A 16692-nucleotide genomic window follows, 5' to 3' on the forward strand; every position below is an offset into this window, starting at 1 on the left:
CTCTTGATTTCACACCCTCTTCTGGCAACCATCTTTTTTCTTTTACTAACTTGTTTTTTTTTTAAGATTTTATTTATTAAAAAAAAATTTAAAAAAAAAGATTTTATTTATTTATTCATGACAGACACAGAGGAGAGAGAGAGAGAGAGAGAGAGAGGCGGAGACACAGGCAGAGGGAGAAGCAGGCCCCACGCAGGAACCCAACGTGGGACTTGATCCCGGATCTCCAGGATCACGCCCTGGGTTGAAGGCAGCGCTAAACCACTGAGCCATCCGGGCTGCCCTCTACTACCTTTTTTTAAAAAAAATTTTTATTGGAGTTCAATTTGCCAACATATAGCATATCACCCAGTGCTCATCCTGTCAAGTGCCCCCCTCAATGCCCATTCTACTACCTTTTAATAGCAAAATTCCTCAGAAGGGTTGTCTATGCTGTGGCCACTCAGTACTTGAAATGTGGCTAATCTAAATTAAAATATAATGTCCATGTAAAATACACAGCAGATTTCAAAGATTCAGTACAAAAGGAGTGACAAACTCCTTTGCTATGAAGAATTAAAAATTCTTCGTATTTATTACAGTTGAAATGATAATATTTTGGTTATGCTGTATTAAATAAAATATATTATCATAGTTAATTTCACCTGTTTTCTTTTTACTTTTTTAAATGTGGCTACTAGAAAGTTTAAATTACATATATGGTTCATATTTGTGGCTTGCATTATATTTCTGTTAGAGCTATCTCAAACTTTTCTTCCTATCCTCTCTTGAACCCATATCTGTTAAGCATTTGTCCCCATCATTCCACCAAAAGAGATGTTTTCAAAGCCTTAGTAATCTGCATGTTGCTAAAGCCAGTGTTCAGTTTCTCATCCTTGTATCTGCAGCACAAAGCCAATTTCTGTGGAATCATTTATTTGTGCCCAGGCAAAATCTAAGGGGCATCTTTAGGACTGAGGATGTGGGTAAGGAAGAGAGAGATGTGGCTCCCAGCCACGTGAAGGCAGGAGCTCAGAAACCATGGACTGGGGAGAGGGCACTCCAAAGGGACGGACGCACTACAACAAACTTTTTAAAAATATTTTTTAATTCATTTATTCAATATTTTTTAATTGACATATAATGTATTATTGGTTTCAAAGATAGAGGTCAGTAATTCATCATTCTTATATAACACCCAGTGCTCATCCCATCAAGTGCCCTCCTTAGTGCTCGTCACCCAGTTACCCCATCCCTCACCTACCTCCCCTCCAACAACCTTCAGTTTACTTCTTATAGTTAAGAAATCTCTTTGATTTCCTCTTGTTTTATCTTTTACTCTGTTTCCCTGTGATCCTCTGTTTTGTTTCTTAAATTCCACATAGGAATGACATAATATAATTAATAATTGTCTTTCTCTGACTGACTTATTTCACTTAGCATAATATCCTCTAGTTCCATCCATGTCATTGCAAATGGCAAGATTTTATTTTTCCCATTTTTTTACATTTATATATTCCATTGTGTATATATACCATATTTTCTTTATCCATTCATCTGTCAGTGGACATCTGGGCTCTTTCCATAGTTTGGTTATTGTGGACATAACATGGCACTGCTGCAAACTTTAGCAACTGTCCAGGCTGCCCAGCTTACACAAAACCAGTTGTGTTCCTGCACAGCTTTATGACTGCAAAGGGTCTGCCCATTGCCTCTCAGACCTCCCTGGACAGTGGTCATGCCCTTGGCACAGTGATATGCACACTGAGGCAATGTCATCTTATGATGGTCACAGTCCTTCCCACACACACACTTTGGCTCTGGTTTATGGGCTGGGGACACCTGCAAACTCTGCTATCCCAGGCTTCCTTAAGAGAATTCAGGATCTGATAGCTCCATCTCCTCTTCCTCTCTTCTAGGCTTTTCAGTGCAATTTTGGAACAAGCAACCAAAGCCGATGGGGCAAATGCTCTAGGAGGAAAAGGAGCTGGATTTGACGTGAAGGCGCTGAGAGCATTCCGTGTGCTGCGCCCCTTGAGGCTGGTGTCTGGAGTCCCAAGTAAGTAAAGCCACTCTTCTGCTTTGCAGTGTATTTTGTCACCACCCTCTGCTATCCTTTGCTGAATGGTCAGTCAACACATATTTATTCCATTTATTCCATATAGATCGAGGCATTTTTTTCTTAAATGAATTCCCTTACTTTAGAAAACCTAACTCTGATGTGGGTTCATTAAAAGACACTGTGGTCCCAGCTCCTGTAAACAGCTGAAAAACATCCACAGCAGCCAAACAGTGAAATGAAAACAGGCTACACAGAGAAAGCAATCCCTTGGCCATCTGAGCCATCCCCTAAGGTCCTGGGCTGGGAATCAAAATACATTTGCAGCAGAGGAGCCAGGTGATCAAAGAAGGCTAATCCCGGAGGCTTGCAAGGTATTTTAGCCAATGAGATTATCTCTACTTTCTGTGTTTTTCCAAAGAACAAACAGAAATGCATCAGTGGAATGTTTAAAAAGTTCTATTTGCAATTTCTCTCAACCGTCTCCTTCTTTCATGTCAAATGGGATATTTCCGGCTTCAGAAGCCCTATTTATGGACAGGCTGCACGTCTCATGAGAACTGGTTTTGCCTAAGGGTTGGGGGTGTTCAGCTCTCTGAATCAGGCAGAAGAGCATTGAAGAGATATTGTCTATCCAGGTATCAGCCATGTGGACAGCTGTTCTTTGACCTCTTCCTCCAGAAGCCTGCCCCACTATGGCTCAGCCCCAGGCCCTGAATACAGAAGCTTTGGGCACCAGCATCAGCTCCAACAAAGTACAGCCCAAGTTGCTTCTGGGGGTTAAGTCAGCTTTCAGAGAGCTCCTCATTCCACTCCTCCTTGACCTATTGGTGGCAACCTGAACATAATTTTAGATTTGTGTGCTGAGATTTTTCCCTCTCTAGTCAGCTCCATCAGATCTGGCCCATACTTAAGACTGGGCTGAAACCAGACTAGCTTGGAGATGGGAGCAAAGGACAGGAAAACAGAGCAATCCACTGAACACTGAACCTTTACCATGGAAATGTGAAGGACCTTATATTAACCTGTTCAATTCTTTCCATACATGCACAGAACAGTGAAAAGATCTTCCCAAAGTAGCCTAATTAGCCAACATCAGAGGAGGGCTAGAACCAGGTCTCCTGACTTCCAAACCAACTCTCTTTCCTTCCATACAATACCGCTTCTCGAAAAGGATTAGCTGGTATATAACTGTTGATTATTGTCAATTTTTACACATATACAAGGTAGAGGAATTTACTAGATAAATGAAGGCAAAAGTTGGAATGTTTTCTTTACAGTGGGACCCCCTGGGCAAAGTTTGTGGCCTGTCTTAAACTCAAAAGTGAATGTGGAGCTAAGCCACACAAATAAATTTGGAACAAATTCTTTCTACTTGACCTTAACTGTTTTAGGGAATCTAGGAATGGAAATAGTATACTGTTGACCCTTAAACAATATGGGGATTAGATATGTTGACCCCCACCTTGTGCAGTTGAAAATTCACATTAACTTTTGACTCCCCCAAAATTTCACTACTAATAGCCTACTGTTGACCAAAAGTCTTGCTGGTAACATACAGTCAGTCAACACATATTTATATAGATGTTACATATACTATATTCATATATATATGTAATATGCTATATTATATAATATATATTATATATCCTTATAATGAAGTAAGCTAGAGAAAAGAAAATGTTATTAAGAAAATTATACAGAGGTATGCCTAGGTGACTCAGTGGTTGGGCATCTCCCTTTGGCTCAGGACGTGATCCCAGAGTTCCAGGATTTTGTCCTGCATCGGGCTCCCTGCGGGGAGCCTGCTTCTCCCTCTGCCTATGTCTCTGCCTCTCTCTGTGTGTCTCTCATGAATAAATAAAGTCTTTAAAAAAAAAAAAAAGGAAAAGAAAATCATATAGGGAGGGTGCCTGAGTGACTCAGTTGATTAAGCCTCTGTCTTTGGCTCAGGTTGTGATCCCAGGGCCCTGGGATGGAGTACTGAGTTGTGCTCCCTGCTCATCAGGAAGTCTGCTTCTCCCTCCCCCTCTACTCCTCCCCCACATGTGCTCTCCCACTCTCTCTCTCTCTAATAAATAAATAAAACTTTTTTTTTTAAAAAAAGAAAATCATATGAAAAAGCCCCCACATTTAGAGTCCTGTTCTGTATTTATAAATGAAAAGTGTATCTTTAAGTGGACCTACATAGTTCAAGTCGTATTGTTCAAGGGTCAACTCTATCTGATGGCCAAGATCCAATTTCCCTTCTGTGAAGCCTAAATTCTTTGGGTTTTCTTGGTTAGTCAGCCATAACTCACTAAAGCAAAATCAAGGAATGAGGAGTGTGAGAATAACTTTGAACATGATTGTAAGGAGCTTAATATGGTGTTGTTGCAGCCAGTGTGTCAGTGATAGGAACTATGAGCTGATTCCAAACTTGCAACCAAACTATCTAACAAATACCAAGCAGTGGACAAAGGAATCTTACCCTCTTATGTATGTGTTTATTAGGAGCCCACACTTTCATAACACTGTTCTGGATATAAGGACATATCATAAAGAACAAATATGGTCCTTACACTTGAGGAATCTGACTATGTAATAAGAGTCTATCAGTCATCTTTTGCTGTAGGAACAAACAATCCCAAATTCTAAATGACTTAAAACCAGAAACATTTATACCTGGTCATGTTACATAAAGATGTTGCCCAGCTGCCATGTTTCTGGGCTCAGCTGAACTCTGGGCTTGGCCAGCTTCTTTATATTACCTCATTCCAGAGCCCAGGTTGAAGGAACATCCAGCAGGTAGCCATTTGTTCTCATGGCAGAGGGCAAATGCTCACAAAGGGACAAAGAGCTAAGCTATACAAGCATATTTTAGGCTTTTGCTCAAAATGGCTTATATCATGGCTACTCACATTCCAGGGGCCAAAGCAAGTCACATTGCTATCTTTGTCCCAGGGATAATGGGACACAGAAGTATACTGTACCTACAGAGAAGCATGGTTGAATAATTGTGAACAAACAGTGCAGTCTAACACAAAAAGATTGAGGAGCTTGTTATTAACAGAAATAGTTCCAGCTATTACTCTAGTACAGTAATTAGAGGTACATATGGTTTAAAGTCACTTGTGCTTCAATGCATTAAAAAGGAGAATCAGATTAGATACAGTAGTTAGGGTTTCACTGTAGAAATTTCCTAAAGAAGGTGTCCCATCTTCATATGCATTTAATTAATAGTAGAACTGTATTGTGGTGGTCAGGAAGAAGTAACATGCCTTGGAATTCTCTTATCAAGAAGATGAGGACATGATACAGAAACTCAAATATAAGGCCCTAATATTACCTGCCATGCAGTCCAAGAAGATATCTTTGTCATTAAAGATGATCATACTGAGATGATTTTGCAGTTGTGGGCAGCCTTGCAGGTGGCTTCATGCTTACACATAGGGCTAACAACTCTGTCTGTTTTCCATGGGCCACCCACAGAGTAGCTCTTTTTGGAGTTTAAAGAAAGGGCTGATCCAGCCTGTCGCCCTCTCTCCTGGAAAAGTGTCTGTGTGACTTTTAAATAGAGTATGTAGACCATGGTGAACAAGTACTCTGTGCTACTTTGGTTGATATCATCATCTAGGAAAATGTCAGCAATATCTCCTACCACTACAAACCTAGACAGATACCTCCTCCTTCCATTTCTTAGAACTTTTGGGTGTCTTCTTTCATATTTTAGCAGAATTCCTTGTAACAGTTGCCTCTATCTATTGTCTTCAATTCTTGTCTTCTCATTCTCTTTTAAATCCACACCAGTCAGGCTTTCTCCTCCATTACTTGTCAAGACCACCAGTGATTTCCATATTACCAAGTCCAGTGGTCGGTTTCCTGGTGCCATTGTATTTGATCTAACTGCAACATTGGATACAGCTGACCATCCCTTGTCTTTGAGCCACTGTCATCATTTGGCTACCAAGACACTTTTCTTTCTTAATTCATTTGCTTTTCCTTATCAGAATCACTTGCTGACTTCTCCTCACATCCTCATCCTTTTAGCACTGGAAAGCTGCAGGCTCAATCCTCAGACCTCTTCTCTATCTCAGGGATACTTGGTTCCCGGTTATCATGTCCAGCCTCCTGGCATTAAATATAACTTATGTGTCTTCTAATAACTACAAACTCTATGTCACCGGATCAGATCTCTCCTCTACACTCTAGACTTATATACCTACCTGCCTAGTCCATTTCTTTAATTTGATTTCTAAGCATCTCAAACTTACCACATCCATAACAGAACCTCCAGTGATCCCAAAGTCTTTCCTGTAAAGTCATCCTTCTAGTGACTTCGGCCAAAAATCTTGAATTTATTGCTTTCTCTCACCTGTTGTATCCAGTCCCTCAGAAAGTCCTATCAGCCATATCCTCCAAGAAACTCCCTATTTCTTTTCACCTCCAGTGCCAGCCACCAGATCTCTCACCTAGATTATTATAATAGCTTCCTAACTGGATTCTCTGTTCCCACTCCTGCCCTTTGCCACAGCTTAGTGGTAACAGTAGCCAGCATGATCCTCTTAAAACAAGTCCTGATAAAATACATGTCACGGCTTTGCTCAGAGCCCTCCAGGTCTCCCTAACTCACTGAGTGAGAGCCAGAGTACCGCAGGACCCTTACACGGTCTCACCCATCTCTCTTCTGACCTCATTTCCCTCCACCCTTCTCTTCTGACCCTCCTTGCCAGCCTCAGTGATTTCTTTGCCATGCCTCCAACATTCCAAACCCACTATCAACATGGCATTTTCACACTTGCTCCTCCTAGTGTCCGGAATGCCCTTTCTCCAGCTCTTCCCTGGGCTGGCCTAGTCACCACCTTTGGTCTCCACAGAAATGTCATCTTATCAGAGATGCCTGCTTTCCCCCCCATCCCATGTCAGTCATTCTCACATTTCCTATGCCCCTTCCCTGCTTTATTTTTCCCATTTCACTTGTCACCATCTGTCATACTTTATGTTTACTTATTTATGTACTTTTTACCCCTTACCTCATGAGAATATAATCTCCATGAGGACAATTTTTGTTCATTTTGCTCCCTGTTATATCCTCAGCATCTACAGTGCCAGATAAATCTCTGTAGAATGAATGACTATCTCTACTCAGCCACCTCATGGCTGAGTGGCAGTGCTATACAAAGCAGTTACTAAGAACTAACCAGCTCACTAGAATTCTAATGCTAAACCACCTTCCATTTATATATGCCTCATTTAGCATTTCCAGATGGTGTTTATTTTTTCTATCTTATTTGATCTTGGTGACAGTTGTGTGATATATGGATGTACACATAGATGATATGTATGTTATTTCTTGTAATAAGTATGTTAGTTGAATGGTTTGTAGGATATATAACTCTAAGCCTCAAAAATTGCTCTTATTTTTTAAATGTCCAAATGTGTATTAAATGCCATTGGAATTTTTTTTTAGAGAGGGAGAGTAAGAGAGAAAGGGGGGGGGGCAAGGAAGAGAGAATATTTAACAGGCTCTGGGGCTCGATCTCACAACCCTGATATCATGACCTGAGCCGGAATCAAGAGTCAGACATTTTAACCAACTAAGCAACTAAGCCACCCAGTAGTGAAAGGGAATATAAAGGAAGGGAAAAGAAATGTTGGGAAATATCAGGAAGGGAGACAGAACATAAAGACTCCTAACTCGGGGAAACGAACTAGGGGTGGTGGAAGGGGAGGAGGGCGGGTGTTGGAGGGGAATGGGTGACGGGCACTGAAGTGGACACTTGATGGGATGAGCACTGGGTGTTTTTCTGTATGTTGGTAAATTGAACACCAATAAAAGTTAATTAAAAAAAAAAATAAAGAAAGAAAAAAAAAAAAAAAAACTAAGCCACCCAGGAACTCCATCATTGAAATCTTAAGATCACAGATTATGGAGTGACAGAGATGATTGTAAGGGTACAAATCATATATTAATTTGTTCAACAAAACTTACTGAGTGCACACTTGATACAAGATTTTTCTAGCTGTTGGGATCCCTGGGTGGCGCAGCGGTTTGGCGCCTGCCTTTGGCCCAGGGCGCGATCCTGGAGACCCGGGATCGAATCCCACATCAGGCTCCCAGTGCATGGAGCCTGCTTCTCCCTCTGCCTGTGTCTCTGCGCCTCTCTCTCTCTCTCTCTGTGACTATCATAAATAAATAAAAATTAAAAAAAAAAAGATTTTTCTAGCTGTTACAGCAGATGCAAAAATGAATCAGATGCTAAGTGTGTTCTCAAACAGGCTGAAATGTAGAAGAAAATATGTTCAAACTAATGATGGTATGGAACAAAATTTGGAGAGTCCTCTTCCCCCTGCCTCAGAAAAAAAGTTTAAGAAAAATGTGATGAGGTCTATGACAAGTATGCTTTGGAGATGCCATACTTTTGGGAGTGGGGATAAAGAATCAGGAAGGCTTCTTGGACGAGGTTACATTGGGATAGACCCTGAAGGATAGTAACTAGGAGGCACATTCTAGAAAATTATGAAAAGAAAAGAGAATGACTGTGGGCCTGGAGTTGTACACAGTAAGGCTTTAAGTTTTCAGATGTAAAATTAGTTGACTCTTCCGATGCAATGCTGTATAATTGAAAGGTTTGTCCATTTTGTTTCATTAAGACTTCTACAATTAAGGAAATCAGTTCCCACTGCTTGAGAGGCACCACTCACCCCAGCAGGAGTGCTGTGAGGCATGCATACTGTTCTGAAGGGTAGGCCATATGGAATAAACATTACACAGTGAACGTGAACAATAACGAGGGTTGTGGTTAAATATTTGCAATGTATGCAACAGGAGGGCATTTGTTTGTGGAGCAATAAGCAAAGGGTTATTTCCTCCTTTGTTATCCCATATGCTCTCCTGGAGAAGAACTCTCAGGAGTGGATTGAATAAAGAGAGCAGACATAGATGGAAGTGAGAAAGTGTTTTTTAGATTTGTGAGGTCTTTCACAAAAACTCTTGATTCAACAGTGAAGGGGATTGAGCAGTCACCTCCATGCAACACAAGCACCAGCCTTAGAAAATAGCATCCATTGACCGTGAACATTTATTGAGCACTTTTTGTGAGCCAAGCCTAAACAAGGCCCTGGAGGCACAGAGATAAATAGGAAACTGTCCCCATCTGTTAAGATATTTGAATGCTTTAGAGACTTTTCATGGGACATGCTATCCCTATGGTATGAGTTTTTGTAAGATTAGCTCTTTCTCAGTTAAAAGTGTCATTTCTGGAATCAGAATAGAAAACATTTAGCTATTGAACAAGGGTTTGCTTCCTAATTGAGAAGTGAGAAGGAGCATTAAGGACCATATGTGGAGAAAGGTCAAACCCTTTCTTCCCATTTTTTCTTGCTCGGATTAGAACTGCTTCCTGAAAACAAATCAACACCAATCAGCCAACAAATATCTATTGATTGGATACCAGGTAGAAGTTGCCAGAAGAGATAGAACATAGTGGTTTTGAGCGTTAGCTCTTGAATCAGAATTGATTCTTGGCTTCTGCACTGATTTACTCTGTGACCTTAAGGAAGCTACTAAGCCTTTCTGTGCCAGTAAATGGAAATAATTGTTGAACCTATTTCATATGTTGTTAGAAAAACTAAATGAGTTAATACATGCAAAGCACTTATACAGTGCCTTGCTTTATAGTAAGTGCTCATTAAATGCTAGCAGTTACTTTATATTATATCCTGTCACATTATATTACATGAGGCATATAAAATAGGAGTACATGGCAAAATCACTATCGAGACAAAACAGATATATTTTTTAAATATTTTATTTATTTATTTTAGAGAGATAGAGTGCAAGCAGGGAGGGGCATAGGGGGAGGGAGAAAGAATCTGAAGCAGACTCTGCACTGAGCGCCGGGCTCAAGCCCACGATCTAAGCCAAAACCAGGAGTCAAACACTTAACCGAATGAGCCACTCAGGTGCTCCAAAACAGACATACTTTAAGTGGTAAAGAACACTTGTTAAATAACAACATGAGACCAATAACTACCAGAGAAACATTATGTTCCTTAGAGGTAAATTCAAGGATTGAGTTTCCCAGGGACTGTGGCAGCCTAGGAGGAGACAGTATTTGAAGCAAGCCTTAAGTTTTTGGTAGAAGATGTAGGGATGGAGATAAAAGGACATTCAGGGTGAAAACCTTGTTCATCTGGGTCACCAGGGCAAGCCAGCCCAGGCCGGCACATAGGTCTATTCGTGGACCCGTCCACCACAGAGAAGGAAGTAGCAAGAGCCGGTGAGGCAAATCGGCACAGAGCAAACTGCGGTCCTGAACGCCATGCCAGGAAGGCAGTTTTCTAAGCAGACTCTGTTCTTTCTCTGCACTGAAAACATTCAAAAGACTGCACTGCAGGGAGACAGCAAAATGCCTCTGGAGCTTCCTAATAGAGTATCAGAACCGATGGCAAGTGTGGATTCCGGGGAGATTCATTAACCCACCCGGGACACAACTAGCTGATGGCAAAGCTGGGGTCAGAACCAGACCAAAGCAGCCTCTTATTCTCCCACCCTGCCCAGCCTGCCCTGCCAAGTCCAGGGCATCCTGCTCTCCAAGCACTCTGCCAGAGATCTTACACTACACAACACCTAACACACTGCTTTTATTGCTATTGGTAGGGTGGATTCTTGACTTAAAACTTCCTGCTGCAAAAATTAAAAACTCACCGGAAGTGCCCAAGTACCCAGGTGAATCATACTCATCCTGTAATGCAGTTTTCCCCCAGAAAGGCTTCTCCCCTCCTGGGGATTAGTAACTGTGAAATTGGCCACACTGATTAGCAAATGCTGCCAGTTAATCAGACCCATTGGGGGCATATTAGAGCTGCTAAAAACAACTTTTCTGAGTGTTTTTACACTTTGATGGTTCAAAAGCAGTTATGCCATCCTGCCTGAAATTTGCTTACGTTGGGCTTCAGTGGATTTGCAGTCACCATTACTGCTCCCAGGACAGTGTTCCCAGGGGATGTCTGCACTGCTAGGGAGGGCTCAGATACCAGAGATGGTCCCAGGAAAAGCTCCCTCGCTGCATTTAAGGACACCTCATTGTTTCAGATTCAATGAGGGAAAGTCGGCCTAGAGCTGGTATTTGCAAATCAAGTAACTCAGCCCCTGAAATTTACAGATTCTGCAAACTGAGACCCAGAGAAGATCAATAAGTCAGAGCAGAGACTCAAGTGAATGCTGTTCTCTCCTCACCCCCTGCTCTTGCCTCTGTCTCATCACCTTCCTGGACCTCCCTTTCTTCTGGTTCATGTGACAACCCCATAAACTGCAACCCCATGTTGCAGGTGATGCAGGAGAGCTCAAGCCTGATGTGGGCAGAAGACTCAGATTTCAGCCCTGCCTTCACACTCCACCTAGCTCAGGGACCTTGGGGGGGTCAGTTCTCTCTGGATCTCTGTTCTACCTGTAACTTGAAGGGCCTGACCTGCCTGGCCTCTGTCTCTTCCGCCCATCCACATGCTCTTTCTCTCTGCACCGGCCAATGGCCTTTGCCAGGAGCTGGCCTTCCTGCCTCTCTACTCTCTGCTCTCTCTTCTTTTTCATTTCCTTCTTCCCCTTACTTTTTATTTTATTTTATTTTTAAAGATTTTACTTATTTATTTATTAGAGACAGAGAGAGAGGCAGAGACACAGGCAGGGAGCCCGATGTGGGACTCGATCCTGGGTCTCCAGGATCACGCCCTGGACTGAAGGCAGGGCTAAACCGCTAAGCCACCCGGGCTGCCCTTTCCCCTTACTTTTTAATTTGCTTTCTCTGCGTTTTCATCCCTTTTGTCCTAAAAGGATGTCTTAAATATCATGGAACCTAAAACCAAAATGAGGGACCTTAAACCACTTAACGAGGCTACTGCCCATCCCACTGCCCATCCCATTCAGAAATGCTTTCTGCAGCATCTTCTAGGTCTCTTGTCTGCCACTTTTTAAAAAATTTTATGTATTAATTCATGAGAGAGGCAGAGACACAGGCAGAAGGAGAAGCAGGCTCCCTGCAGGGAGCCCGATGCAGGACTCGATCCCAGAACTCTGGGATCATGCCCTGAGCCAAAGGCAGACGCTCAAGAACTGAACCACCTGGGTGCCCCTGCCACTTTCTTTTACTAAAACAGGACACCTTGTTCCCTGCTTTCCTCTCATGGTGCCATTCCTGAAGAATGTCTGAGTGGGAAGTGACATTAGATATCTGGTCCAAGCAAGTTTCCATTTTACAGATGAGAACACTGCAGCCAGACATCTTAAATGGCTTTCTCAAGGTCACACAGCTCCCTGGTGGCAGACAGACAGGATTCAATTCCTACAGCACCTCTAAGAAGAATGAGAGGAGTCGTGATGGGACCCTCTGGTTTTGTATAGTCTTTGGAGCTTGCAGAGCTCCCTCACACACATTAGTTCACAGTCACCCCAAGAGGGAAGCCTGAGGGAATGTCAGTGCTCCCTCCCACTTCCCTGCTCTGGACAGCCTGCTGGCTTGTGTTCACTAAGGCAGAGCAGACCTAGAAACAACGTGGTCTTTTAACATTACAAACATGGCCTACTTTGCTTGTGAGGAGTCTAAAGTCTGCTCCTTGGTGTTGGCATGCCTTGCCTACCAGAAACAGAATAGAATTTAGAATAGGATCTCATATACTCTGCCCCCAGTCCCCAAAACCTGTCATGTCCAAGGCAGCTGGAAGTTGATGCCTACCCTCTCCTACATCACCCAGCATGATTCCACTGCAAAACCAGCTCCCTCTGATTTGGGAGCTCTTGACCTCTCCCTTCCAGATGCCTCCAAAGGGCCCACAGAATAGGAAGTCAGGGGCATGGTCACAGTCCCAGCTCTGCTGCCAGCCTTTCTGTTCCCTGCTTCACTTTGCCTTAGTTTATTTATCTACAACGTGAGATTAGTGATGGACAGGGATGAGGTTTTACCCCTAAAGCCCCATGAGCTTCTAGCAGAAAAAAAAAAAAAGACTCTTTTAAATCCACCTCTTGAAGAGAGATGTTATGGATGGCAATGAGCCATGGCATCATAGTTGTAAGAAAAAGATGATGACCCAGATGCAGCAAAACAAGTTAATTTTAAAAATGAGAATATTTCAAAAGTTCCAGGCCTTGTTGTCATGGAGTTTTACTAAGAGGTTATTGAATATCAATAACAGTATCTGACTAAACCAGGAAAATCTCTATCATTTGCTGTTCTACATACAGTAGCTGAAAAACTAATAATGACAACAAACGCCTCCAATCACACAATAACTTCTCATATTTACTGAAGTAAAGCACAGACATTCCCCCAGTGATGAAAATGTCCCTTTTTGATTTAAGAACAAATGTAGGCGGTGATAAATGTTAGGGTTACCACCAACTAAAAGCAATATTCGGCATCAGTGCAAGGCTTTCAGACTGCAAGAGGTTTATTGGCTGATTAATCGGCCCAGTGGTCCAGGAAGGCAGGGACATTATCCCTAATTTATAGATAGGCAAATATAGTCCCAAGTGCTTCTCCCAGACTAATGAACAGAGATGGGTTCAGACTATTTTCCAACTCAGGAATACGCCCTATAGGACTCGGGTCTCTGTTGTTTGGAGGAGGGCACATTTTCCCATCAGGGGGCTCCGTGTGCCTTTCAAGATTGAGGACAATTGATAGAGTGCTAGTTTTTTTATGTTTTGATGGTTGGTGAACCTCTTTGTTTACAGGAGCTGATGAGAAATGGTATCATTGCCACCTAGGGATTTGTAAGAAAGTGGGAGGTACTCTAGGTCTGTAGGTGAAGAAACCAGGGATCTAAGTCTAGCCAGCAAGGTGGCCTTAATGCTTAACCTCTGACCTTCAGTTTCCTCATTTGAGAAATGAAAGGGTTAAGCTGCACTGACCCTAAAATTCTTCTGAGCCATATCATCCTGTGCTTCAATGGCTTCAACAGCGATAACATGAGAATTTCATTTTTAAATCACTTGTTCTAAATATAGTCATCAACAGGGCATGACCTTTGGCAAATCCCTTCACTCTTTGACCTCCCAATACATTAGCAATCATTGGTGGGAGAATATGTCATCTAGTGAGTCAACAATATTAATAAAGCACTGATCATGTGCCCAGGACTGTAGCAGGTGGTGCAGCTCACAAAGGGAGAAACCTTCTTAAATTCAGGAAGCTCCATGATTGATTTTCTTTTGTGCTTGGCCCTTTCCTGGAGATCCCCAACCCCAAACATGAAATATCAGCCAGCAGTAAGGTGACAGTAACCTAATGTGAAATAATGATAATAATAAAGGCCACTTAGGCTTACAAGAAACCCATGCTTTATAAGGGCTGGAAGGAAAAATGAGGAGGGTAGAAAATGAAGATATAGTGAGGTCAGTGTCCCGTGAAATGATCAATAGACAGAAAATAAGCCCTAGGTACCTGTTATTCTCGGTTTGCTCCCTCCTGCTGATCCATGACAATTAGTACGTGAGCACATAGACAGTGGAGTCCCACCGCTAGGTTCAAATTCCCAGAGCCACCACTTATTAGCTAAATGCCTCAGTTTCCTGATCTATAAAATGGGGGTTAAAATTGCATTTACCTCATAGATAAATGAATGCTCATAAAGAATTTAGAATTGTGCTCAACACATAAGAAGCATTCAGCAAATATTAGCTATTAGTATTCCTGTGGGTCCAACTCTCTACCTACCTCAGGCTCCAAGTTGGACTGGTTAGAGGAAGAGGAACTTCTACAATTCATTTTTTAAAATTAACTTTAATGAAGTGGAATTTATATTCAATAAAATTCATGCATTTAAAGTGTATAGTCGCAAATGCAATAACAATAGTAGAATTTCATTTACCCAACCCCCTGTCCTGTGTGATTATTATATATCTTTTTTATTTATACATATATTTGAACCCCATCCTACAGTGTTAATATATTTTTTTTTTGCTTTAAATAGTCAGTGGTCTTTTAAGTAAATTATGAAAAATGTAAACATAATCTTTTATATTTACCCACTTGTTTGTCATTTCTAGTGCTCTCCATCCCTTTCTATAGATCCAAATTTTCTTCTGATATCATTTCCCCTCACCCTGAAATACATCCCCTAGGATTTATAAAAAGCAGATCTGTTGCTGCAGAATTATCTCTGCTTTTTGTTTATCATTTTATGTCTTTATTCTATTCTCTTTTTGGGGAATATTTTAGCTGGATATACAATTCCTGTATATTTTTTTTCTCAGAACTATAAAGCTGCTGTCCCTTTTTTTCTTTTTTCTTTTTTTTGGCCTCCATTGTCTCTGATGAAAAGTCATTAATCTTCTTATTATGGTTCCCCTATCCATGTTTCTTTTTTTTCTTGAGTTCTTTCTAGATTTTCTATCTTTTGCTTTTAGCAGTTGACTACAGTCTCCCATGGGGATTTTGCTTTTAGCAGTTGACTACAATCTCCCATGGGGATTTCATTATATTTTTCCTACTTGAAATTTGCTGAGCTTTTCAGATTAAAGGCTTTCATCAAGTTTGGGGAATTTGGGGTCATTATTTCTTCAAATATCCACGTTTTTTTTTTTTTAGATTTTTATGTATTTATTCATGAGAGACACAGAGAGAAAGAGAGGCAGAGACACAGGCAGAGGGAGAAGCAGGCTCCATGCAGGGAGTCCAATATGGGACTCGATTCCAGGTCTCCAAGATCACGCCCTGGGATGAAGGTGGTGCTAAAGCGCTGAGCCACCAGGGCTGCCCTATCATGTATTTTTTTGCTCCAATCTCACTCTTCCCTTTCTGAGACTCCAATTATACTTATGTTAAGCCATTTTATATGATCTCATTAGTTCCTGAGGCTTTGTTCGGTTTTCTTCAGTCTTTTTGTTTTGTTTTGTTTTGTTTTGTTTTTGGTTTGTTTCATAGATTGAATAATTTCTATTGATTATTCTTCCAGTTCACTCACTTTTTCCTCTGCTGTCTTCATCTTCATTAAATGTATTCAATAAATTTTTCATTTCAGTCACTCTTTATAAGATCACCATTGATTCCTTTTTATGATTTCAATTTACCTGTGAAATTCCCTATTTGTTCTCTCTTTAACACCATGTACTTCTTTAACTCTTTCATTATATTTTCCTTTAATTCTTTAAACATTTTCTAAGATGTTTTAAAAATCCTTGTCTGCTAAGTCTGACATCTGAGCAATCTCATTTTAAGTTCCCTGTTGAATGACTTTTCTTGATAATGTATCACAGTTTCCTATTTCTTTATATAGCTAGTTATTTTCTTATGAAAACTGGAATTATGAGTAATAAGTTATAAACAACTGATTTCTGTCTTCTTACTAAGAGTGTTGATTATTCAGCAGGCAGTTCAGTTACTGGCTGATCACTGTGAACTTTTGTAAGCTTGGCTTTTTTGCTTGTTGGTGCAAACTGATTAAAAGCCAAAGCCCTCCAACCTCCAAACTCCATTTTCCTTTCAGATCTTGTCAAACTTCCTTACAGGCTTTGTCAAGAGCTTTCTTACTGTAAGGTAAGTTACTTATCCCAGGTGTATGCTTTTGGTGTCTCAGATGCCCAGGGTATTAATGGGCCCACTATGGCAGGCCCAGAATGCCATCCTACAGACATTGCTCTTTCCCCAGCACTGGTTAGCCTATAGTATTTTTTTTCTGCT

General features: G+C 41.3%; 1 protein-coding gene across 11 annotated transcripts in view; it reads left to right on the forward strand.

Annotated features, from left to right (window-relative positions):
• CACNA1C (calcium voltage-gated channel subunit alpha1 C) overlaps nt 1-16692 on the forward strand; it is a 648720-nt gene that overhangs the window by 391037 nt on the left and 240991 nt on the right. For all 11 annotated transcript variants that reach the window (XM_072766363.1, XM_072766357.1, XM_072766353.1 and 8 more), the window contains exon 5: nt 1899-2038. In XM_072766363.1, coding sequence (XP_072622464.1) covers nt 1899-2038 — 140 coding nt within the window. The remainder of the gene's footprint in view (nt 1-1898; nt 2039-16692) is intronic.

This window comes from Vulpes vulpes, chromosome 8, assembly GCF_048418805.1.
Source record: "Vulpes vulpes isolate BD-2025 chromosome 8, VulVul3, whole genome shotgun sequence".
Taxonomy (NCBI): domain Eukaryota; kingdom Metazoa; phylum Chordata; class Mammalia; order Carnivora; family Canidae; genus Vulpes; species Vulpes vulpes.